Raw genomic sequence first — 27315 nt, 5'->3', positions numbered from 1 at the left:
ACAAATCATTTGCAAGAAGTCCAATATGTACCTGTTCTTAAGAAGACCCTGGTGTCCATTTTGGCAATGGAAGACAAAGGCTACAAGGTGGCTTTCATCGATGGCAAGGTACGTGTGTGGAGAAAGAATATTAAGGATGCTTTCACTCTTGGGTTTCGAGTCAACTCTTTAGATCAAGTTGGAGGAAGCTTGTTGGGAGTCATGTCTTGCGACACATCTCTTCAGTTTGAACTATGGTACCGGAGGTTTTCCCACCTTCATTATAAGGCTCTACCCGATGTGAGACAAATGGTGACAGGGATGCTCGAATTCAAAATAGAGCATGAAGGTGTATGTCCGGGAAGTGTCGAAGGAAAGCTCAAAAGGGGACCATTCCGCTCAAGCCATAGCAAGACCTTTGACATTTTACAAATGGTTCACTTTGACATATCTCGTAAGATGTCCGTGAACTCTTTGGGAGGATATCTATATTATCTCACTTTTATAGATGATTATTCTCGCAAGACTTGAATATACTTCTTGAAAAAGAAGGATGAAGTGTTTTCCTGTTCTTGTCACTTCAAAGCCTTGATCGAGAATCAAACCGAGAAGGGGATCAAGATCTTAAGGACTGATAATGGGACCGAGTATGAATCCAATGAGTTCCATGACTTTTGCAAAGAAACTAGCATTAAGAGGGAGACCACAACACCATACACTCCTGAGCAGAATGGTGTGGCGGAAAAGGAAGAATCGTACGATTGTGGAAGTTGTTCGTGCCATGCTCCATGATCAAAGGCTTCTGAAGTTTCTATGGGCTAAAGCTGTGAGTACTGCTGTATATGTTCAAAATTGATGCCCTCATCAAGCATTGGATTCCAAGACCCCTAAAGAGATGTTCATTGGTAAGGAACCTGATGTCTCTCGTTTTGGAATTTTTGGAAGTCCCGTATATTTTCATGTGCCGAAAGAGAAAAGAAGCAAATTAGGTGCATCTGGAAAGAAGGGAATCTTCATGGGCTATAGCGAAAATTCTAAGGGCTATAGAATTTATGTGGCTGGTCAAAGGGAAGTCGAGATAAGTCATGATGTCACCTTGACGAAGATATGGCTCTTAGCAAGGTTGACAATCTTCCTATTCTAAGGAAAGATAAAGAAGCTAACACCAGGAAGCCAGATGAGAAGGAAGATGAGATGATGCACGATATGGAAGAACCTATGGATCCTATTGATCCCCCTCTGCAAGAGCCTTCCTCTTCTAGGAAGAGTCCCTCATGGCTTGGGGGGACACTTGATGATGCCGAAGGACATATTGCATGCAGAGGGACTTTTCGTGAAAGTAAGAAGCCGAGCAGGTATCAGGGATACTTGACCATTATGAGCATCATCATTCAAAATGAACCTTCATCGTTCGAAGAAGCCGTGAAGCATCAAATATGGAAGGATGCTATGAATGATGAATACGATTCCATCATGAAGAATGATGTTTGGGATGTGGTCCGCAGAACCCAGGACAAAACAGTTGTCACCTCGAAGTGGCTTTACAAAATCAAGCATGGAGCTGATGGGAGTGCTGAAAAATACAAGGCTCGCTTTGTTGCTCGAGGCTTCTCTTAAAAGGAAGGTGTAGATTGTGATGAGATATTTGCACCTGTTGCCCGATACACCACTATCCGCTTGATCATAGCCCTTGTCGATTTGCAAGGATGGAACGTACATTAGATGGATGTCAGGACCGCGTTCTTGCATGGTTCGATTAAAGAGGAAGTCTATGTGGCACAACTCGAGGGGTTTGAGATTCATAATCCGGAATCCCACGTATGCAGGTTTAAAAAAGCTCTTTATGGGCTGAAGCAAGCACCCCGAGCTTGGTATGAGAGGATCGATAGCTACTTGATGAAGCTGGGATTCACTAGGAGTGAAGCTGATCCAAAACTTTACTTTAAGATTGAGGATGATAAGCCTCTCATACTGGTGTTGTATGTTGACGACCTCTTTCTGACAGGTGCAGATCCTCTCATTCACAAATGTAAGAGGGAGTTGGCTTCAAACTTTGAGATGAAGGACCTAGGATTGATGCACTATTTCCTAGGTCTGGAAGTCTGGCAAAAGCTAGGAGAAATTTTCCTATCTCAAGGAAAATATGTTGTGAAGATATTGGAGAAATTTGGTATGGTGGATTGCAACGATGGAGCTTAACTTCAAGAAGTTATGCAGTAGTGCCGCCAAACTTGTTTTGGGAAATGCCTCTGAGTATTGTCAACTCATGGGAGCATTGATGTTCTTGGTGAACTCCCATCCAGATATATGTTTTGCAGTCAACACGTTGAGCCAATATATGGTTGAGCCTCATCACTCACATTGGATTGGTGCCAAGAATCTTTTGAGATATCTTCAGGGCACAATCACTCATGGATTGAGATACACTGTCGGAGATGTGAGGCTACATGGATATTCCGATGCTGATTGGGCAGGCAGTGTGGTGGACCAAAAGAGCACTTTTGGGTGCTGTTTCTCTTTGGGTTCTGCCTCGATATCCTGGATGAGCAGGAAGCAGAAGTTAGTGGCTTTGAGCACCGTTGAGGCAGAATACATTGCTGCGAGTATGGCCTCTTGTGAGGCTGTCTAGTTGAGGAAGCTCTTTAGTGAACTGTTTGGACCTACACTGGATACTATCGTGATCCTATGTGACAACCAAAGTGGGATTCGTTTATCAGAGAATCCCGTATTTCATGATCGCTCCAAGCACATCGATATCAGGTACCACTTTATTTGGGATATGGTACAACGAGGAGCAATAAGGCTCCATCATATTGGGACTGATGAGCAGGTCGCCGACATTCTGACGAAGCCCCTGGGAAAGGTCAAATTCTTGACTTTCTGAGAACGACTAGGAGTCGTGGAGAGACCCTCTTATGAGGGTCCTATATGATGCATACATTGAGCTCCGGGAGCTCCGGGGGGCTTGGGGTACTTCTTGGAGCAATGAGCGACCATAGGGTGACTCACCCTCTCCTAGTGGTGCATTATGTAGAAGGTGAATGATTCAGCCTTCCCCTGTGATACCCCGTGGCGACATGCAGGCAGGATGAGTGGTTCATCCTGCTCTGCTGAGACATCCTACCCATGCAGTCTAGGACTCATGGGAAGTACCTCTCTTTTGGCCAATGAGTAGGGAAATGAGGATAGGGACCATAGTAGTACGAATGGACGCATCGTGTATCTACTGTACTCCCTATGCTAGGATGACATTGATCTGGGATCAATTGGAACTGACTTCGGGTCAATAAGAGTGCTATTGGACACTCCCTTTTATCTGGGACTGACTTCGGGTTAGTAAGAGTGCTATTGGACACTCTCTTTTATCTGGGACTGACTTTGGGTCAATAGAGGATGATGTGATACATTCTCGATCATTTCTTCTTCTTCATAGCTTAGCAGAGCAGAGCAGAGCTAAGCATTGCAAGGCAATGCATTTGATGGCAGAGATAGTACCGACAAACAAATGGATTAGCATATGGAGTTCTCCCTAGTTGAGAGGGAGTGTTAAAATTGGCAACCAGGGCCAAACTGCATTTGGGTCATCTTATTTATGGCAACTGATATTTTTCTTGGATTCATCTCATTGTGAGGTGTAGGATTGATCTAACGATCATCTGATTTCGACATTTATTCATGGAGATATGAATTTATTTGTATTTCTTGACAATTTGTCAAGGTCGGCCAACAAGTAAAATTGTGTTGCACACCCCCAGCTAAACCTCAACGTGGCATATAAGTAGAGGAGACCTTGAGGCATTAGCACACTCATCTCATCTCCACATCTCTTCTCTCTCCTTGTCTCTTGGGTATGCGAAGGAGGAAGAAGACTCTCTCACGTGGGAAGAAGAAAGAGGACGCAGTTAGGGCAGCAACTGTAGGAGATGCATGAAGGTACAACAACTTCGTTTTGGGTGCTAGAGCACTACGTTGACCAGTGTATAGGCTCCCTTGACTGCGGATTTGTGTGGGGAGTCTCTCTCTTGCTAGCCGTAGTTCAGATCAGCATTTTTGACCTCTGTTTGACCACTATTTTGGGACAACGTTAACTGGTTAGGGTTGATTGCAGGCGCTGATATATTGATTGCTGTTTGGACCATGTTTTGAGCACTGTTTTGGGTTGCTATTTATCGCTGTTGGAGGCCGAGTTCTCCTAGGTTGTCTTGAGGACATTTGGAGCTGATTGATCAGCCTTGTCATTGCTGTTCAAGGGTTTCATTACTGCTGTTGTAAATCACAGATTTGTGATATTGTGCTATCTCCCTCTCTCTGTTGAATTATTGATGAATATAGAAGAATTGATCAAAGCGTTTCCCCACATTGGGGTTTGTCCCTGGCTGGTGCCACATCTTGTGTCTCTTGTCTTGGCTTGTCTTCTGTTGTTTTCATTTATGTTCTATCATCGTTTTACTATCATGTTAATGTGATTGCTATACTGGAAATTGACATTGGGCTAATAAGAAGATTTGAATTAGATTGCTCTTAGCATAGAACATACCATAAATTAACATGGTATCAGAGGTGAGGTGAAAACAAAGCCCAAGCAAGAGCAAGAGCAATCACCGAAGACAGTTGAAAAAAGAAGTCAAAAGGCTTCATGGATTCCTCATCACACTTCCTCGCCGAAGACAAGCTATGTGAGAAGTCCAACTATCACGGATGGAAGATGTCTCTTGATTTGACATTGGAAGAATAGGAAGTGTTGGACTATGTGGGGCAGAATTACGGAACCTCCATCAAATACACTGAATGCTACAAGGAACAAATATACTAGGGGTGAAGTCAAGGCGAAGAAGATCATCTGAGACTCAATTGACAAGCGTCTGGTGGCCTACATTTCCAAGTTGAACACCTCCAAGGAGATCTACGATAGACTGGTAAGCTTGTTTAAAGTTAGTGATGGAAATCAAGTTTTGTTCCTCAAAAGTAAGCTGAAGGATATTAAGAAGGGCAAGGACGAGGATATTCAATCCTACTTCTTAAGGATCACTGAAATCAAGAATGATCTCTTATCGATTGGAGAAGTCATTTCTGACAGGGAACTAACTATCACCACCCTTGGAGGGGTCCCATCCAAATGGTATGTATTTAGAATTACTCTTCTCAACAATGATCGAATTCCGGGATTTGAAGAATTGATGGTGAGATGCATTCAAGAAGAGGCAAGGATGGTGGAGCAAGAAGTCCCTACAAGCAAAGGCAATCCCACTGCTTTCTCCTCTCATGCCAAAAGGAGAAATAATTCTGGGTCTAAAGGTCACTTCAAAGGAAAGATTGGATCGAAAGGTGGATAAATTTGGCCACTATGTGAGGGAGTGTCCAAATAGAAACGACTCATCACATGACGCTGATCAAAATCACTCCTGGGGCAACTCCAACCACAATAAAAGGAATGGCAGGTTCAATGGCAAAGGAAAGAGGAATGCGGGAAATTAAGGAAGTGGTCAACCCTCCAAGAAAGCAAGGAACTCTAGGTATGAATCAAATGTTGTTAACAATAAGTAAGATGAATATATCTGATATGGGACCTCTACTACCTCTCCTCCGGACTCAATTGGGCAATTGGCTTATTGATAGTGGTGCCTGAAGGCACTTCACTGGTTACAAGGAAGCTCTCTCTAATTTGATAAAGGAGGAGACAAACTTGGAGATTATTATTGGAGACAATTCCACGTATCCCGTAAAGGGTGTAGGGAATGTTACTCTTCAATTAAATTAGGGTAACACAATTCATTTGCAAGAAGTCTTATATGTACCTGATCTTAAGAAGAACTTGGTGTCCATTTCGGCAATGGAAGACAAAGGCTACAAGGTGGCCTTCATCGATGCCAAGGTATGTGTGTGGAGAAAGAATTTTAAGGATGCTTTCACTCTTGGGTTTTGAGTTGACTCTTTATATCAAGTTGGAGGAAGCCCGTTGGGAGTCATGTCTTGCAACACATCTCTTCAGTCTGAACTATGGCACTGAAGGTTTGCCCACCGTCATTATAAGGCTCTACTCGATGTGAGACAAATGGTGATGGGGATGCCTGAATTCAAAATAGAGCATCAAGGTGTATGTTCGGGATGTTGTGCCAAAGGAAAGCTCAAAAGGGGACCGTTCCCCTCAGGCCATAGAAAGACCTTCGACATTTTGCAGTTGGTTCACTTCGACATATTTGGTATGATGCCCGTGAACTCTTTGGGAGGATATTTATATTATCTCACTTTTATAGATGATTATTCTTGCAAGACTTGAATATACTTCTTGAAAAAGAAGGATGAAGTGTTCCCCTGTTCCTGTCACTTCAAAGCTTTGATCAAGAATCAAACCGAGAAGAGGATCAAGATCTTAAGGACTGATATTGGGACCGAGTATGAATCCAATGAGTTCCATGACTTTTGCAAAGAAGTTGGCATTAAGAGGGGGACCACAACACCATACACTCTTGAGTAGAATGGTGTGGCAGAAAGGAAGAATCGTACGATTGTGGAAGTTATTCGTGCCATGCTCCATGATCAAAGGATTCCGAAGTTTCTATGGGCCGAAGCTGCGAATACTGCTGTATAGTTCAAAACCGATGCCCTCATCAAGTATTGGATTCCAAGACCCTCGAAGAGATGTTCACTGGTAAGAAACCTGATGTCTCTCATTTTAGAATTTTTTGAAGTCCTGTATAATTTCATGCGCCAAAAGAGAAAAGAAGCAAATTAGGTGCATTTGGAAAGAAGGGAATCTTCGTGGGCTATAGCGAAAATTCTAAGGGCTATAGAATCTATGTGGTTGGTCGAAGGGAAGTTGAGATACATCATTATGTCACCTTTGACGAAGATATGGCTCTTAGCAAGGTTGACAATCTTCCTATTCTAAGGAAAGATAAAGAAGCTGACACCAGGAAGACAGATGAGAAGGAAGTTGAGACGATGCTCGATATGGAAGAACCTATGGATCCTATTGATCCCCCTTCGCAAGAGCCTTCCTCTTCTAAGAAGAGGCCCTCATGGCTTAGGGGGACACTTGATGATGCCGAAGGACATATTGCACCCAGAGGGACTTTCCGTGAAAGTAAGAAGCCGACCAGGTATCAGGGATACTTGACCATTATGAGCACCATCATTCAAAATGAGCCTTCATCATTCGAAGAAGCCGTGAAGCATCAAGTATGGAAGGATGCTATGAATGAGGAATACGAGTCTATCATGAATAAAGATGTCTGGGATGTGGTCCCTAGACCCCAGGACACCTCGAAGTGGCTTTACAAAATCAAGCATGGAGTTGATGGGAGTGCTGAAAATACAAGGCTTGCTTTGTTGCTCGAGGCTTCTCTCAAAAAGAAGGTGTAGACTATGATGAGATATTTGCACCTGTTGCACGATACACCACTATCTGTTCGATCATAGCCCTTGTCGCTTCGCAAGGATGGAACCTACATCAGATGGATGTCAAGACTGCGTTCTTGCATGGTTCGATAAAAGAGGAAGTCTATGTGACACAACCTGAGGGGTTTGAGATTCACAATAGGGAATCTCACATATGCAGGTTGAAGAAAGCTCTCTATTGGCTGAAGCAAGCACCCCGAGCTTGGTATGAGAGGATCGATAACTACTTTATGAAGCTGGCATTCACTAGGAGTGAAGCTGATCCAAACCTTTACTTTAAGGTTGAGGATGATAAGCCTCTCATACTGGTGCTGTACGTTGACGACCTATTTCTGACAAGTGTAGGCCCTCTCATTCACAAATGTAAGAGGGAGTTGGCTTCCGAATTTGATATGAAGGACCTAGGACTAATGCACTATTTCTTAGGGCTGGAAGTCTGGCAAAAGGCAAGAGAAATTTTCCTATCTAAAGGAAAATATGTTGTGAAGATATTTGAGAAATTTGTATGGTGGACTGCAAGCTTGTGACTACCCCGATAGAGCTTAACTTCAAGAAGTTATGCGGTAGTGCTGCCGACTTGTTTTATGAAATGCTTCTGAGTATTGTCAACTCATAGGAGCATTGATGTTCTTGGTGAACGCCCGTCTAGATATATGTTTTGCAGTCAATACGTTGAGCCAATATATGTTTGAGCCTCATCACTCACATTGGATTGGTGCCAAGAATCTTTTGAGATATCTTCGGGGCACAATCACTCATGGATTGAGATACACTGTTGGAGATGTGAGGCTACATGGATATTCCAATGCTGATTGGGCAGGCAATGTGGTGGACTGAAAGATGAAGCTGATCACTGATGTCAAAAACTGATCCCATTAGTACCAAATGAACATGATGGAATAAAATGATACTACATCGCAACTCGGATGCCAGCATATAAGATGTCGCTGTGAAGAACTGCAACATGTAAGGTGGATGGTGTCAACTAGCAGGAACAGGAGCAACTGACAAGTGAACCAAAACATGCTGATGCAACCCGAGGTCTTCACTGACCGCCATGGTATGTTTCTACACAATGGGAATGAATGATCTGAGGTCGACCTCGTGAGAAATCGTTTGATTACTGGTCATTGATGTATACCGTTAACAAACGCGAGACTACTCATTGATAATGATAATGAGAGTCAAGGTGCCCTAGTACAATTTAACAAGTGTGAATGAATGAGCTGAAGTCGAACACTTGAAAGAATCTATTAATCAGGAGACAATGATGGTTTCCCACTGTTGATAGCGAAGGAATCTGCCATTGATGATTGCAAACCCGAAGGTACTACCAAATGGACTCTAAATCTTTTTCCCAGAGCAAATGAGCTGTAGTCGAGAGGAAAATATTCGTTAGAAGGAAGGCATTAAGGCATCCTTCATCAATCTAGTGCGAGTGTAACCCATAGGCCAATAAAGTGAAAGGAATCAGATGAAAAAGATGTAATAACCCAACCGAAGCACGTTTTTGGCGTACACAAGATGTAGCTAGCACATGATAGAAACCCTCTGAACCAACCAATAATGAAAGCTGACACAGAGGCGAGGAATCCACCAATAGGGTCAAATGGAAACCAAGGCACTGCACGAATCCCAATGTGTGATAATGAAAGCTGATGTCGAACACAAGGGAAACCACTCAGTCAAAGACCCATGATATTGATCGATGTTGAGCACAAGGTGACCTATCAATAATGAAAATAGGGCCAGGGTGCGGCTCTAGATCTGCCCTCAGAGCAATTTGTCGTAGTTGATAAGGACAAGACCCGCTAGCAAGAAGTCAATGGAGACCTTCTCAAACCGGCACGAGCAAAGGACCAATATAACTGATGTGATGACAAACATGACACTGACAACCAGGGATGGCCGACTGAAAAATAGGTCAAGAGACACCGCAGAGAGGCCGACTCAGGTTTACTTCCCTTGAACAAAAGCACGACTCAATGATGACTATATGGCAGCATATGATAACTCTGTATAAGTTTTTCATGCAAGAGGCATAAGCAAACTCTCCATATGATTGGAAGAGGTAACCAATCGGAGGAGTACTGACTCAATAACAAGGTTAAGGCGCTCCTAAGTCAAACTAAATCCCACCCCAATGGAGGAGAGACTTTCTTTTGAGTGCTTTGTTCAAGGGCGACACCACTGACTCTAGTTGCCAACAAATATGGAAATGTCGTCCCGTTCCTGTTCTTTTTGGAATATATAATTTTTTTGTCTTTTTCTTTAAGCTGGAAAAAGAATAAAAGAATGCTATAGTACAACGGAAAGAACGAGTGTCAGAGAAGCAGATGATCTAGTTCCTGGGAGGTGAACATTCCTATGCTCAATGTAGGGAGGCAAAACTCGTCAAGGACACTCAAAGGGATGCTCTTTCCACGGGTAAAAGGATGCGTCAAGTTGCAAAAACTAAGTGATTGCATGGTTGACTTTGCAGAAGACATGGGCAAATAAGTGGCTTAAACACGAGTCCAAGTGAAGCTGACGCAAGGCCAAAAGGTGCAAATAGTCAAAATGCAATGCAGCAGTACAACTCAACACAAAGGAGCCTCTAGGGTATAAGGCCAGAAATTAGCGCGGAAGAAAGGAGAATGTGTCTTCAACGCATTAGTCATGGCGGGACTAAAGAGGACTACCGAGCCTACTCAGTATAGTAGCATGGGCAACCAATGTCAGCTAGGTTCTAACTAAGATGCCCATGTAAATGATGGCTCTACCATCACATCATGATTTAAGAATCGGTGAGTGAAAATGGTTTGCTGACTAGGATACGATGGGGTCGACCCTACGGCTAATGTATCGCTGAATGGAAGCTAGTATGCAAGATGCAACTGAAAATGGTTTTCCCTAACCTAAATGCCAGTGAGAGAACGATACTTGCCATGACGGGTCAGCGATCATAGGACCGAAACAACATCTCGAAGAAGTCTCCAAAATTTCCTGTAAAAACAACCCACTATCGACAATCCAAGCCCACAGGTCAAAAATTCCATGAGACAAATCAATTTTTGAAAAAATATTTTGCAATTTCAAAGTTATATAATGACTTTTGGACTCATAGTTTTTTCATTTTTGTTTGGAGCAAAGAGCTGTGGAGCAAAACTAAGCAAGCTTTCCTTTGAACAATTGGACCGTTCGAATCAGCCCAAAGTCTCCAGGTAACCCTCAAATCCTACTTGTAATGCTTTATGATAGTTTTTAAAAGTTGCATCAAAGTTTTGACTGTGGGAAACTATGCCCAACAATTCAACTCTGCGTACACGCGGGTTGGATGTGAGCAACCCGTGCATATGATGGCCCTACACGTGACTGTGTGTAAAGGGAACCCGTGTGTACGTGAGTTAAAGTTTTAACCAGTGTTGTTAAAAGCGCGATTTTTTTGCCTATGCCGATTTAAACCCGCTTTTTATAGGTAAAAAGCGGCAGCTTTTTTTTATACTGCTTTTTTCGGAAAAAAGCGCACTTTTTTGAAAAACGCACGATTTTTTGGGAAAAAAGCTCTGAGGGCGGCGGCAGCGGGTTTATAACCACGATTTTCGTTTTTTATTTGGTCATTTTGACTGTGGGCGCGCGTAGGAGGAGGAGAAGTGTTGGAGAGAGGAGGTGAAGGGTTTGGGAGCAAATCCAAGTGCTTGTAGGAGAAATTCAAGAGGAGATCACCAATTTCTCCATAAAAACGGTATTTAGATTAAATTTTTTTTGTTTTCCTTGTTTAAAAACTTTGTTTTTCATTGTTTTTGGTTGGGAAACTTCATATGGGCACCATTTTCCTTTTGTTTTCATTGTTTTTAAAGAATTTTTTGTATTTTTTCATTGATTTGGGATGGGTAACTTGGTATGACTATGGGAACCAATTTTTTATTTTTTTTTTCATTTTTTTTAAACATTGTTTATGTTTTTTCATTGTTTTTTGGCATTTGCCATTTGGTTGGGTAACTTGGGTTTGGAACTTTGGATTTTGGAAATTTGTAACTTGTAATTTTGTAAATGCTAAATTGTAATTTGTAATCCTAAATTCCTATTTCCTAATCCTTATTTTTCCATAGGTTTGCAAATTCAAAATTCAAAAACAAACATGCCAAGGAAATTGGATCCTTTCTGGGAATATGGTGAACCTAAAGCTCCGAATGATAGACAAAACTTGAATTGCAAGTTGTGTGGAAAGGAGATACGTGGGGGGGTGTACAGGTTGAAGTATCACCTTGCACAAATCCCTGGACATGATGTGGGGCCCTGTATAAATACAAATCCTAAACTTATCCAAAGAGCCATGAGAGCATTGGGAGAATTAGAGCACGCTAGAGAGGCCAAAGAAGAACTCAAAAGGCAACTAAAAAGGTCAGCTAAAGGAAGTGGGCCAAGTGGCACTGGTTCTACTGCAGCGTCAGTCAATCTGGTAGCTGCATCATCATTTTTTGTTCCTCGAACCACACCTGGTTCACAACCAACTATCGGTTCAATGCTAAAAAGAACTGAAAAAGAACAAGCTGATAGGTTGATGGCAAAATTTCTCCTTTGGAGTGATATTCCTTTCAGCATTGTAAGGAATAATCCATTTTTCCAACCTGCTGTTGATGCTATTGCCAGTGTTGGCCCGGGGTACAAAATCCCTTCTTATCATGATTTCAGAGGCCGAATTCTTCAAGATGAAAAGCGTGACTTCACCCAAAGATTGGAGGATTTTAGGGCATCATGGGCACAAACAGGATGCACTGTTATGTCAGATGGTTGGACTGACCAAAAGGGGAGAACCCTTATAAACTTCTTGGTTAGTTGTCCCAAGGGGACTATGTTTATCAAATCTATTGATGCAACTCATCAAATCAAAGATGCAAGAACTTTATGTGATTTGCTGGATGTGTTTATTTTGGAGGTGGGTGCAGAAAATGTTGTCCAAGTCATAACGGACAATGCTGCAAATTATGTTGTTGCTGGTAGAATGCTTATGGACAGGCATCCTACTTTATTTTGGACACCTTGTGCTGCCCATTGTATTGATTTGATGTTAGAGGACATAGGGAAAATTCCCTTTGTCAAAGATATTGTTGACTCATCAAAAAGCATCACAAAATTTATTTACAATCATACATTTGTGCTTAGCTTGATGAGAAAATGCACCAACAACAAAGAGTTGGTGCGCCCTGCCATTAGACGGTTTGCGACGAGTTTCATATCTCTTCAATCCCTCTTGAATTCTATGTGGGATTTGAAGAGAATGTTTCTTTCAGAGGAGTGGCATGCTTCGTCAATGAGCCGCAAACCAGAAGGAGAGGCCGTATGCAGACTAGTTTCATACCAGGAAGACTTCTGGGCGGAAGTGCAGGAGGTGTGCGCCGTTACTGAACCTTTGGTAAAGGTTCTTCGGTTGGTTGATGGTGAGAAGCCCGCAATGGGCTATTTGTATGAAGCCATGGACAGGGCCAAAGAAGCCATTCGGTCCTACTATGATGATAAGGGAGATGATGGGTTTCAGAAACAACTCCTTCTATGGGAAGTGATTGATGAGCGATGGAACAACACACTCCATCGTCCCATTCATGCTGCTGGGCTTTTCCTGAACCCTGCATTTTCTTATGCATGTGGGTTTTATTTTGATGCTGAGATCATGGATGGATTCTTATCCTGTGTCCAGAAGATGGTGCGATCTCCAGAACAACGTATAGAGATCTCTAAACAAATTGAGACATATAAGATGGCAGGTGGCACATTTGGCTTTGAGATGGCTATCATTGATAGGACGATTAAAATGCCAGGTATTTTTTAGTTTGTACTTTGTAACTTTGTTTCAAATTTCATTGTCTCTTCAAATTCCATTTTTTTCTTATGTTTATTTAAAATTTTATTTGTAATTTTGTTGTAGACGCATGGTGGAAGATGTATGGTGGCAGAGTACCCCTTTTGCAAAAGCTTGCCGTATGCATCCTCAGCCAAACATGCAGCTCCTCAGGATGTGAGCGCAATTGGAGTGTATTTGAAAAAATACACAACAAGAAGCGCAATAGGTTAACACTTAAACATTTAAAATATTGCAAATTTTCAAATAAATTTTTGAATTCATTAAACAATATTTTTTTTTATAATATTAATTATTAATTATTATTTCATGAACTTTGTACAGGTTGTGGAGTCCCATAGACTTAATGACATGGTCTATGTCTACTACAATCTTCGATTGTGGGTGAGGCAACTAGAGAGGACACCTGATATGGATGCCATCTCATTGGATGGGATTGACACCACTGTTGAATGGAGGGTTGAGGCCGAGAGGCCTCTCATGGATCCCACTGATGATTGGTTAGTGCAGGATGAGGGGGAGGAGGAGGGGGAGGAGGAGCAGGAGCAGGAGCAGGAGGAGGAGCAGGTGGAGGAGGAGGAGGAGGAGGAGGAGGAGGAGGTGACACCGCCTACCCGGGCTACCACTACCACCAGTAGAGGACGTGGTCTCCGTCTACCTCCTGTAGCTGCTACTTCTACTTCTTCAGCTTCTAGAGCACGTCAGACTCCACTGCCATTTCCACCAGCACAGGCACCAGCATCTACATCTAGAGGGAAAGGGAAAGCAGTGACATTTTCTCGCAAGAGGGGCAGAGGAAATCAATAGGATTAGACTTTCATTTTATTGTATATGACATTATGACATGATGAGATACATTATCATATTTTTTGTTGATATTTTGAGGCTGAGTTGGGACTCAAGTCCTCAGGAGTCAGGACTTACTATTCCGGACATGATTCAATGTTATGTGTGATTTTAGCGCTAGAAATGATATTAAACATCTTATATATTAGTTTTTTTATCATATTTATGTGTCAATGTATTTATTTTATGTTGTAGATGGTTTAGATATTAAAAAAATTGAAAAAAAATGAAAAAAAAAATGAATATTTTTGTGCCAAACGCTTTTTTCCCGCTTTTTTCCACTTTTTTCCCGATTTTTCTGATTTTTTCCGCTTTGTTCCCCACGCCGATTTAATCTCGCTCGCGCTTTTAACAACATTGGTTTTAACATATAAATTAACGGTTGAAACTTCAATATTTTTGCAGGATGACTATCACTTCGAGGGAAAGAGAGCATACCACCATAGATAATGAGGTAATGAATGATCAAAATGCATTGGATGCTCTGAGAGGCTGTGGCTTACTCAAATTCTTCAAAATGCCAAATATGAAAGCCAATACGCGCTTGCTAGAACTTTTGATCCACTACTGGAGTGCAGAGGACGATGCTTTCATGATTGACTAGATGCCTCTACGAATTGAGGTTGAAGATATCTATTTTATCAGTGGTCTCTCCCGACGAGGGGAGGTCGTGCACTCGACAGGCAGGACGAGAGGTAGTCTTTCGGTGGAAGACTATGTCCATATATATTGTCTTGGACATCCAGAGAAGATTGGGAGTCAAATTCCAATCAAACATGTGGAAAGTCTATCCTTGAGGATTTTGCTATTTACCATTGCACAGGGAAATGGGTTAGATTCCCTGCCTCGGGCGTCACAAGTATCTATGAGCCTGGCAGTGGAATGTCTTACCACAGTATTTGACTGGTGCACGCCTCTTCTGACTAACATGAAGAGTCAATTGACCTCTATATAGAAGGGTCAAACGAAGAATTTTGGATATGGAACCATCTTGTGTTCATTTTTCTTCGAGAAGGTACCTAGGCTACGTCCCAAAATGTTAGTGTCCATCAGCAGCCCTAGAGATCCACGAATGGGTAGATGGGCGGACCTGATGAAGCGCCTTGGGGGCGGTGACGTGCCCAGAACGACCTTTGATGATGAGTTTTTCACTTGGTGGGATCAATAGATCATCGCGGTCGATGACTACCCATATGCCAGCATGGATTTCCGAGGAGATCCAGACTTAGCGTTACCACCAAATGCAGCATGGGGAGACATAGTTAACAATTTTTAAGTTTTTGTGAGTTTTTTTAAATTTTTTGGATTCTTTAATATGAAATGAACTTCAAAAATATTTTTGATGAGACAAAATACTGACAAAATATAATGACCATGTTCCAAATGTGGGTCCAGTGAGACTTGGTGGATTTTCGAGGCACAGGCGTCGCGGAAGAGGGGCCGAAGAGGCGGAAACTGAGACATAGATAGTCCTTTATGCTGTTTAGAGAAACTTGGTGAGACTAACTCACCAGGGACCTATGATAGTTGTAGAGGATCTGCCTGAGGAGATGCAGCGTTGTGTGGTAGAGGTACCATGGGACTGGGTCCAGATACTTCGTCGTGTAGCCAATGCGGTGGTTAACTTTTTAGCCGCTCATCCTGAGCCAGCTCGATAGATAGATCTATGTATGACTGGACATGATTATGGGCATAAGCCAAAATTTTGAGGGCATCCTGTCCGAATTTTGTATATTATTTTTGAACACTCCATCTATATACAGGCGATTTTATGATATATATACATATTCGTTTTTTATTTATTTATTTTTATTTTTTTAATTATGTTATTTAATTTGATGAATGATTAATGTGCCAATCTAATGTTTGATTAGCAATGGAGTCGGCTAATGGATTCTTAGATCGTGGAATGTGAACATATGTGATATAAATAAATGATCGTTGCAACACTCTCACTCTAAAAAATTGGCGATATAAATAAGGATCGCGAACCCGATAAGTGTTATTTAACTGCGACACCACCAGTTGTGAGTCTAGATAAACTACCAACGAATCAATCCCATAAGATATTGCTTCGGATAGTAAATTAAGAACGACAGTATATTCGACAATGTTGTTCGAAGCAGGGCCAATACATACTCCCCTTGACACCATCAACTGGCCAGATGGATAATAAATCACCCAAGCCGCGGAAGCAAGATTTCAAGTGTGCCTACTTGCACCATCGACGAATCCGAAATATATCGAATCGTCCATCAATACCTGCCAAAGCAGATCAAAAAATATCGATATCACAAAATGCCAGACAGATATGTACAAAGATACAATATATACAAACAAGCAATTGCTTGGCCGAAGCCTAAGCAAAATACTTCTTAAGGTAGAGCCCATTTCTGGGCTTCGCCAGCTTGTTCCCTTCAAAGTCAATTAATTCATAAGCCCCTTTTTTCAAAACACGTTTGACTATAAAGGGACCATATCACAAATTTGAACTTGCCTACCCTCAGGGCGTCTTTGTCTTGGTCATAGACTAAGACAAGGTCGCCTTCAGAAAAACCCGAGGACGGACAACTTTATCATATTGAGTTTTAATCCTCTTCTTATGGGCTTCGTTTATTATGGCTGCATCTCGACATTGCTCATCAAGATGTTCCAAATGAGCAAGACGTTCTTCGAGACTAGATGTCTCTGAAAGAAGTTCTACAGCTAGCTTAAGGGACGAAATTTCACATTCAATAGGGAAGATAGATTCCAACTCGTAAACTAGCTGTAAAGGAGTAAAACCAGTGGCAATCTTAATTGAGGTTTGGTATGCCCAAAGTGTCAGATACAACATGATGTGCCAATTGGATCGAGTTTTATCAATTGTCCTTTGCAGGATGATCTCAAGGGACTTATTCACGGCTTCAACCTGCCCATTGGCCTAAGGATAATATGGAGATGAATGCTCTTGCCCGAAGCCCAACTTGAGAGCCAATTCGGTCATCAGTTGATTTTGGAAGTGACTGCCATGGTCAGTGACAATCTCTCTTGGGACACCAAATTATGAAATACCCTGGTTGAAGAGAAACAAGGTTGTTGTCTCATTATCGTTTTTGAAAGTAGGCATGGCCTCAGCCCACTTCGTAAAGTAGTCTACAACCACGATGATGTACTTATGATTTCCTGTCGAAGGCATATTACAAGTGGTAAAATCAATGCCCCACTTCGTAAATGGACCGACAATGATAACAGGAAAAAGTGGAGTTGGATGCGCGTGCATTTTCTGAGTATAAACTTGACAAGGATGGCAATGTTTGACCGCTTCAATATAGTCTTTGAAAATTGAAGGCCAAAAGTAGCCTGCTCGCAAAATTTTCTGGGTTGTTGCAAGCCCTGATAGATGACTGCCACAAGCTCCACTATGGCAATCATTAAGTACTAACTTGACTTCTTCCAAAGTTAAGCAACGCCTAAGGATTGAGTCAACCCCTTTGCGATATAATGTATCACCAATAATAACATAGTTTTTGGCAAGGTGACATAACTTTTGACGCTCATCTTTGGAGAAAGTAGGTGGAAACTTTGAAGTCTGGAGATATATAATGATATCTCCGTACTAGGGATCCTGTGAAGAAATGAGGAATAAATGTTCGTCGGGAAAATTTTCCTCATAAACAATAGCTTCCTCACAAGGCAGCTCCGAAATCAATTCTGCAAAAACTAATGACTTCTTAGATTTAGTTGACAAGAATTCGAGATCGAACTCTTGCAAAATAACAATCCATTGATTATACTTGCCCCCAATCACTCGCCTACTGAGGACAAACTAAAAAGGATTGACAGCCACTAAGACAAATGTTTTGCGAAGCAGAATGTAATGACGAAGCCGCTGAACAACATGGACAACCGCTAAGGCCAATTTCTCGATGGGAGAATAGCATAGCTCAGGTCCTACTAAGCCTTGACTCAAGTAGTAGATTACATGCTCACTAAGAGCATCATCCTCTTGAACCAGAACCATACCGATGGTTGATTCTGCCGCAGCGAGATACAAAAGGAAATCTCTACCATAATCTGGTGGACTCAATAATGGAGTAGAGGTTAATGCTTTTTTCAAAGCATCAAAAGATCGTTGCGCGAAATCGTCCCATAAAAATGGAACTCCTTTCTTAAGCAAACGCATAAATCCTTTGGTAATCTCGGCGTAATTTGCTATAAATCTCCTTAAGAAATTTGCCTTTCCTTGGAGACTTTGAAGTTGACGAATGGAAGACGAGGGAGGCAACTGAATTATTGCCTCAACCTTGAAAGGATCAACTCGAATCCCTTCAGTCGATACAATGAATCCTAATAGCCGACCGGATGTGACCGCAAAAACACACTTATTCAGATTCAACCGGATTTTATAAAAACGACATCTCTCAAAGACTAACCGAAGGTGCCTGGGATGATCAATTCTCTTGCGAGAACGAGCAACTAAGTCATCCAAGTATGCTTCGATAACATGTTTGATGTCGTGGAAAGCATAAGACATGGCCCGCTGAAAAGTAGCTCCAACATTTTTAAGGCCAAAAGGCATCTTCTTGTATGCAAACATGCCCCAAGGACAAATAAAGGCTGTCTTGTGCTGATCCTTTGGACAGATAGTAATTTGATTGTAACCAAAGAATCCGTCCATGAACGAAAAAATTTCATTACTCGCACATTCATCAACAATTTGATCAATAAAAGGCGTGGGGTAATTGTCTTTTGGACAAGCTTTATTTAAATCCCTAAAGTCGATACATACTCGGATCATTCCTTGCTTCTTATCTACCGAGACTGGGTTGGAAACCCACTTAGTTAGAGGAATGGGGTATATGAAACCCGCCTTAAGCAACTTTTCAACTTCAGCTTTAATAGTTGCCGCTTTCTGAGGATTGACCGGTCGAAGTTTTTGACGAATAGGTTTGGCGTTTTCGTATGTCTTGATCTCATGTTGGACTATAGATGGATCAATTCCAGGCATTTCCTCATAAGACCAAGCGAACACATCTCGAAATTCTTTGAAGAGATCGGTGTAGATTTGAATTTCTTCAGGGGAACAGTCAGCTCCGATGAAGACATTTTCAATTACGTTAGGATTCCTAGAGATGTTCATAGGTACAGTTCGTGAGATAACCGACATGTTACCTTCGGCAAAAAATTGTGCTGGAGCTAAAGGGTTTGAAATTGTATAAACATCACTAGTAAACAGATTGGACAAACTAGATTCAACTTCGCGCAATGGAGGGAGAAAATATGAACGATGATGTAAATCCTCCCATGGTTGATCCACACCCATCATTGCTTCCAAAATTTCTTCTTTAGATGGTAAGACTGTATCCAAGAAATCCAGAGCTAAAGCAGAATCGAGGGTCCAAGCCGGAGCCACATCGCCATCTAACTCGTCTTGTGAAAAAGGAGTGGGATTGTTGTTTGCAGAGTTAACGATAGATTGATAAGTGAGTTCCGCTGCAGACATGGGAAATGCCATTCCACCTACCTGTCCTCCATCTAATGTGTTGGTAGATGAAGGTAAGGGCCGAGGGTCCGAATAATAACGAGTTCGAAAGAACTCTTTCTGAGAAGGTCCCCTAGAGGATGAAATCGCATTAATTCTAGCTGTAGGAGCAGGGAGGTCAAACATACCCATTAACGAAGAGTACATCCCAACTCCTAAATTCTCAATAGGTTGACGGGGATTGTCCACCAATAGAACGGTAGAATCCGAAGTTGCGTGAGAGTCGCCTGGATAATAATCTAACTGATCAACTCTAACAATCCTCCTTTCATGAGGAAAACAGAGGATACGGAATAATGATGAAACTATGGCATCCATCTTGTAAATCCAATTCCTGCTTAAGAGGAGGTTATAATTCAGGTTCTCATCGACGATTTCTACTTCAATATTCATTACCTTTCCCCCAACACAGATAGGAAAGGCCAGGATAATCCCGTGTGGCCTATGAGAATGTCCATCAAATGTCGTCAAAAGAGTTGGTGAAGGAACAACTGAAGGTGATCTAATAGCCTTCCAACATGACATAGACATCACGCATGTGGAAGCTCCCTCATATATAACAATCTGAAAAATATTGGTCTTTCGGTATGTGGACTTTATTTGGAAAGCCATATGGTGAGGAAGTCTCTTTCTGACATTCAACATATGAAAAGTGAGCACTAAAGAATTCTCTGGGTCTACTGTGCCGATTGCCGAAAGCAAAGCACTTCTTTGAGCAAGGCACGACTAGAGTACCTCCAATGCTGACATAGCACAAGGACTTTGAGCCAAATCTTCTACAATTGAGTAGTTCTGGGCTGCCATAGCATTAGGGTTAATAGTCGAGCGCTTTGTAGAGCCTTTCGGTATCCGAGGTATAGACTCAACAGAGGGCCGCTCAATATGAAGTGGTTCTGTGGCTTCGGGAACAAATTTAGCCTTAGATGTTTCTGATTCACCATAATCGCGTGCTCGTGTAGCGACGTCGATATGAGAGCTCATCATATAAACATTTGACGAATTTTCCCCTTCTTGGTTGCCCTCGGCGGAGGTACCAGCATTAGAATTCGCGCCAGCAAGTAATTGTTGCCCTTGGGGAAAGGGGTTAGTCATAACAACTTGGGAGCTAGAGGACCCTTGCTGCACTAATAAGCGCTGAGCGTCTTGCATCTTAGGGCAGAGGTGAGTTAGATGATCTCCATTGCATAACTTGCATGGAAATTTTACCTTTTTCTTGGACTCTTTCCTACCCTCTCCGGCATCATTGCTGGGTTTGTTTGCATTGCCTTTTCCTTCTTGGTTCTTCTTCTTACCTCGTCCCTTCCTCTTCCCATCGGATTGTTGATTTCCTTTGGGGTTATTAGTGGTCTAGACGACATTTATAGAGATAGGTTGGGAAGGCTTAGGTACAGATGGTGCTGCCTGGGTAGAAGAAGCAGTTTGTAGAGACAATTGCTGTAATTGATTCAAAAGTTTCATCGCGTTAACATCAATTGATCCGACGATACCATCGGCATGGGGACTTGGTTTTGGTTTAGCTAAATCGACCTTAAATCTAGGAGCATCAGGTAGAATTTTCTGAAGAACCCCAGACTGAGAATATATCAGTTCCAATTGCTGGGCTCTGAAAATGGCCTGCTCTTCCGTATAAACACTGGAGAGAGACACATCCTTTGAGATCTCAGGTTGTAATGATTTGAGAAACCATTTGAGAAGGAAATCTGGCGGGATTTCAGCTTTGATAAGCCTTTTCCTCCTCCTCCATTCCTGGATGTGATCCGAAATGTGAGTTGCGGTGTCTTGCTGAAAGTTAGCCAGAAGTTCAGTTCCGGCTTCATATCGGATAGGCAACTGAAAATGGTTCAAAAAGACATTAGCCAAATCACAAAAAGAAGTATAGGTGCCCCCTGGCAACTCTATATACCATTTGGCCGCATTTCTGGTTAGGGTGCGCTGAAATAACCTCAACCTGATCGAATCATCTATCAGGGAGTTGGATGAGCACTCTTCCATTCGAATTTTGAGATATCCGAGGGAAGTTTAGTTGGATCGGAGGCTAAGCCGGATTGTACCGAATCGGATCATTTGTCAATTTAGTTAAGTCTGGCAAGTTCAGCGTGGCCAGAAAAGGGAGTCATGGCAGACCTTGGGAATTCCATCCAGTGCGGGCGGGGTTCCCAAAGGTCTAAAAAGAATGACCTGGATTTTGAAAAACACCAGGTTGCCCGAAGTAACTCGTAGAGCCTATTGAACCAAAAGGTGCTCCTTGTGGTCCAGCAAAATTCAGAGTTTGACCAACTCCTGCCGAAAATCCTCCGTAACCAGTGAAGTTACCCCCTAATGAAGTGTTAAAAGGAGTTGATAGCCCCTGATAAGGATTCCATGCGTTAGCAAAGGGTGGAAAATTCTGAAACGAATTAACTGAAGAATACGACACATTCCCTTGTTGGCTGGAATAAAATTGATTCCCAGCTCCTATCCCACTAACCGCAGGGTTTGTCCAACTCTGGAATGGGTTATTACCTTGACCTGTAAAGGAAAAAGGCATTGACCCTACTGTTGGATTGGAGTGTGGTATATGACCACTTCCAAATGGGAAACCTTGAAAAGAAGCCGATCCACTCATCATGGATGTGGAGGCGGTCAATGGTATGTTCAAAGGAATTGAAGGAATCTCGTGAGATGGCATTCCATAAGGGATAAATCCAAAACCGGATGCAGTAGCCTGAGAACTTCCACTCGTTGACGGAATGGAAGTAGACCCAAATATAGCCGTGCTAGGAGTAATAGAAGGGATGGAAATAGTTCCTCCTCCTTGTACAAATATGGGAGTCTGCATACTCTCAACACTCGTCGTAGATGCCATGCTTCCAGCAGTGGTCATCGAAGGAATAGATGGGTGTAAACCTGGGCTCGAAGGCCTATGAGTCGGGGTTTCGACGTACAATAGAACGTCTGGATGATCAGGAGGAAGAGGATAATTTGGAGCCGCAACCGACTCTGCAGCTCTTCAACTTTGATATTATCTTCCGATTGAAAAGGTACTCGAGAAAGAACTAGTGTGTTCCTCTCTAACTCTCTACTGGTGCCAGGTCTATCTTGTGAATTAATGACCCCAAGCGGAGGATCAATCTCCGATGCGCCTGCTGCCACTGGTTGAAAACCACTGGCAAAATCGCTCCTACGCCTTCTAGGAGAAGGCTCAAGACTCGTAGGTGATAACCCACGAAGTCTCCTAGACCGTCGAGATGGTCGATCAACCACTTTGAATTATTTAAAAGATCTACTTAAAGACTCAAAAAATTATAAAGCTAGGCTAATTAGGAGCAAAGAACACTCACTAAAAAGTCCCTAAAGATATCAACAATCAAACAACTCTCGAGTATTTTTGCTCCGGGTGAATAGGACCGGACGCCAAAATACAAGAAAGTTAATAACAAGGGCTTTCCGAAAATAGAATGGTGTAATTACGCTTGAGACCTATTAGCGAAGGTATCAGAGGCAGTTACGCTGACCTCCAGACAACAACCTTTGTCGATGCAAGCACCCAAGCTTCGCAAGGGTACCCTCCAGAAGTACTGCTGAACGTGATACAACGTCAGCCTCAGGTGCCACGGGATTCCCCTTAGCAGCCACCTGTGTGATCCCTAGGATAGGGAACTATGGTCACCAACTCGTATCAGAAACCGGGCGCAACAGTTGTGAGGCAGGGTTCGACAAGTAAGAGAGGGGATATCTCTCGTCCTTATCTTCACTCTCCCTCGTGCTTTATTCTTAGTTACAGAGCTTTCTCGGTCTCCCTAACGCTATTGGATTTTGCTCGTTAATCAAACTTCTATGTTTTGTAATTTTGAGCGACCTTGGAGAGTTAACTCTCCACTCGCCTAATCCAAGGCCCTAATGAACCTAAACTTGTTGGTGTATTCTGATGACAACATAAAAGTTCTAGTTTATTTCAATTAATCGCTTGATTTTAATGGCTGTTCTTTAAGTCAAGGGTAAAGATGGGAGTGAAACCAATGATATTTGTATGACGCAACATAAATCAATGAAAAACTAACTATATGAATGCAGTCATTTTTTCTTCGATGGAAAGAGATCTCTATACGGGTTCTACAAAACTTCTACAAAGCAAAGTACTTTTTCTCTTCTTTTATTGAAACACACTTCACACACCCAAAAACTAAAAGACTGTGAATGCTTTAACAATGCAAACTACCCTAATGCAAGATATAATGGAGATGTAAGATCCTAAATAACACTCAAAAAGCAAAAGTAATTGTTTATAACTAACAATAAGCCAACTTAAGTACTGAAGAGCATACAAATTTTGAACACAAAATTTTCTCCAAACAAGAAGGACAAATTGTAAAAGATCGCAATTCACTTTCAACAACAAAAAGAAACCATAAACCAAACTTGGCAAAAGAAAAAGAAAAACAAAGTTTTTTGAGATCTTTTCTTTTTTAAAAAAGCAACCAAAACAACTTTTTGAAATCACCAAAATGCTACTAAAACTCAAAAGTTCGAAAAAAGAGCACAAGGAGTCTTTGCAAGTTACAAACTCGAAAATGAACGAAAACTTGAGCAAAAAGACTTCAACTTGTACAAAACGACCCAAATAGCAGCAAAGAGTTTGACAAATTGACCAAGAAGCCAGGAAAGAAATACTTCCAAATTCGTCAAAAAGACTTTCAAAAAGCAAGAAAAGCTATGAGGCCACAAAACAAAGGAGAGCAAAGAAAGTAGATTTGAAATCCGGGCTTGACACTGAAACTGAAAACAATCTCGTGTTTTGGAGGACCAGAACAATCAAGAACTTCAAGACGAAGTCTTGTGTGCCAAAACACAAATTACAAACTCGCTAAAGAAGCAAACCTAGGCCAAATCTTTTCAATGAGGAAGAGACTTCGAAACAATAAGCTTGCAGAATAATTAAATTCTTCAGATAACAATTGACCACACAGAGACTGAAAAGACCAGGCAACAAATCTATCTGGGCTGAAAGATTTGAAAAAACAATGCAAAAAATTTGCATACGCGACTGTGTTCAAACACAGAGGCGTGCACACGCACTCCTGACACAGGAAACTCGCGTATACGCGAGTTCACTTTACAGAAGCAAGCATATATATGGTATTGTAAACAAAGTAAAGGGCGTATACAAAGCGTTGCAAGAAAAAATAAAAACAAAGTCTGATCCAAAAGATCAGACTTAAGCCCTGGGACTCTAGTAGACCAAATAACACTATAACCACAAGCAAACCAAACACCGAGCCTTGATTGAGAATGAACAACCCAAACCAGGAATAACAAGATTGTTATCCCTAGTGGAGTCACCAATTCTGTTTTGGGTGTAAGCACCCTAGGGCTTTGGGTTAGAACCCCAACAAAGCAGAAGCATACTACAACAAGAAATACTCAAACAACTCAGGCAAGATGCTTATATTATCAAACTACGTAAGAGTGACCGTACCCAGATTTCCTTCATTCGAGTAGGTCCTGTAGGGTTCAGACCCTTTGCAACTCCCGATGTTCTTCAGACCTGAAAGTCATTCAATTTGAACATACATAGCAGTATAGGAGTAAAGAATATTCATGGAATTGACTTTATATCATATAAACAAATGATTGATCATACATCAAAACGACATTCATATATGAATTAAAACATAGTTTGATGCATAGAGATAGTTAATTTTGGAAACAAGACAACATTTCTTCTATTGCAGTAAGCTATAAATAACATGGAGAGAATTCACCTGAGTCTTTTTTTGGCTCCAAGCGGAACCGTCCTCCAGATTCGTTCTATCCCAACCTTCAACAATCTTCTTCCATCACCAACACCATGATATCTTAAGCAAAAGAAAGGATATCTATAATCAAGGAAACAAGGGTTTCCTGAAGCTTGGGGAAGTGCATGAGGCACAGGGATTCATGAGACTCAGTCAGGGATAATCTCAGTATAATAACTCTATCTCCTCTCCTCTCCTTAAGGCCTTCCCATAGAGGTTTATAATTAGTTTTTTAGTTGGGAAACAGTTGGGCCACAGTCAATAGGAGGTAATCAACAAGTAAAACCGGTGAACTCCGCCCAAATTAAGGAAATTTAATTTTTCAAGTGTTTTAATAGATATGCGTGGGTTGGGTATTGACTGACCCGCGTGTACACACTTTTATCTCAGGGCAAAGTAGCGTACAGGGAATAAAACATTGTTTTTTATATATTTGGACCAAGTCTGGAAGGAGGGGTTGCCCTAGGCCATAAACAAAGCATCACATATACCAAGAGTGGTAAATGGTGCTATAACACTCTCTCATGTGGGAAGAATAAAGAGGATGCAGTTAGGGCGGCAGCTGTAGGAGGACGCATGAAGGTACAACAACTTCGTTTTGGGAGCTAGAGGACTGCATTGATCAGTGTATAGGCTCCCTTGACCGTGGATTTGCGTGGGGAGGCTCTTTCTTGCTAGCCACAGTTCAGATCAGCCTTGTTGACCTCTGTTGGACCACTGTTTTGGGACAGAGTTGATTGGTTAGGGCTGACTGCAGGAGCTGATATATTCACTGCTGTTTGGACCATGTTTTGAGGACTGTTTTGGGCTGCTATTTAATGCTGTTGGAGGCCGAGTTCTCCTAGGTTGTCTTGAGGACATTTGGAGCTGATTGATCAGCCTTGTCATTGCTGTTCAAGGGTTTCATTACTGCTGTTGTAAATCACAGATTTGTGATATTGTACTATCTCTCTCTCTCTGCTGAATTATTGAAGAATATAGAAGAATTGATCAAAGGGTTTCCCCGCATTGGGGTTTGTCCCTAGCTGGTGCCACATCTTGTGTCTCTTGTCTTGGCTTGTCTTCTGTTGTTTTCATTTATGTTCTATCAGCGTTTTACTATCATGTTAATGTGATTGCTATACTGGAAATTGACATTGGGCTTATATGAACATTTGAAGTAAATTTCTCTTAAGCATAGAACATACCATAAATTAACATAAAGTAGACTATTTAGTGATCAATGTGCACTTACAATCTTTGCATTTTGCTGGTCTATCCTTTTATAAGTTCAGTTGCACAGTTGCACTATCTTACTAGCAGAAGCCTGAAGGTCTTAAAGATGTGTGATAGGTCTTAAAGATGCATTGGCAATAGCTCTGCTTTGCAATGTTTTTCTTTAACTTTTGACACACACACACTCATGTAGCTTAAGTAAGGCGAGATTGGAATTATAATTGATCTGTATTTTGAGGCTGTTCCTTTTAATCCTTTGATTTTTCTGCCATCTTGTACCTCATGCACCTTTCATACTTTGTAACAATGTCTCGATGGTTGTCATTAAAGTTTGCAGTCCCATCAACTTCTTTTGTTCAACTTCATTTATGCACACAAAAAAGCGCTGTTGCTTTTAAGTTTTTCCTTCCTTTATTTGTTCAGTCCTAGGTAAAGCCGTCACATAAAACGTTGGAAATATTGGTAATCAGATCAACCTAATGTATTACATAACAAAATAATCTGCTGTTGTGTTGAAACTTTGTCGCATGGCCTTATTATTTGGATGTCTTCAACCTGTGAAGGAAAACATATGTGAATGAAAGAAATCGTAGTTAAGTGTTTTGTTTGTTTCTTTTGATTTGCAGGTCATGCATCCTAAAAATCCTTTTGCTCCTACTGTGCATTTCAATTATCGTTACTTCGAAACTGATGCTCCAAAAGGTATTCCATTTCAAGCTGCATCATTGATGTCTTAAATA

At 41.7% G+C, this 27315-nt stretch overlaps 1 protein-coding gene across 2 annotated transcripts in view; it reads left to right on the top strand.

Annotated features, from left to right (window-relative positions):
* LOC149245267 (oxygen-dependent coproporphyrinogen-III oxidase, chloroplastic-like) overlaps positions 1-27315 on the top strand; it is a 358638-nt gene that overhangs the window by 210006 nt on the left and 121317 nt on the right. For both annotated transcript variants that reach the window (XM_089457735.1, XM_089457734.1), the window contains exon 2: positions 27202-27277. In XM_089457735.1, the coding sequence (XP_089313861.1) occupies positions 27202-27277 (76 nt within the window). The remainder of the gene's footprint in view (positions 1-27201; positions 27278-27315) is intronic.

The sequence above is a fragment of the Pinus tabuliformis genome, chromosome 7 (genome assembly GCF_031772625.1).
Source record: "Pinus tabuliformis cultivar Carrire ecotype Pingquan chromosome 7, CPIR1, whole genome shotgun sequence".
NCBI classification, from domain to species: Eukaryota; Viridiplantae; Streptophyta; class Pinopsida; order Pinales; family Pinaceae; genus Pinus; species Pinus tabuliformis.
The sequence above is the reverse complement of the archived record's forward strand: the minus strand, read 5'-3'. Positions and strand labels throughout refer to the sequence as shown.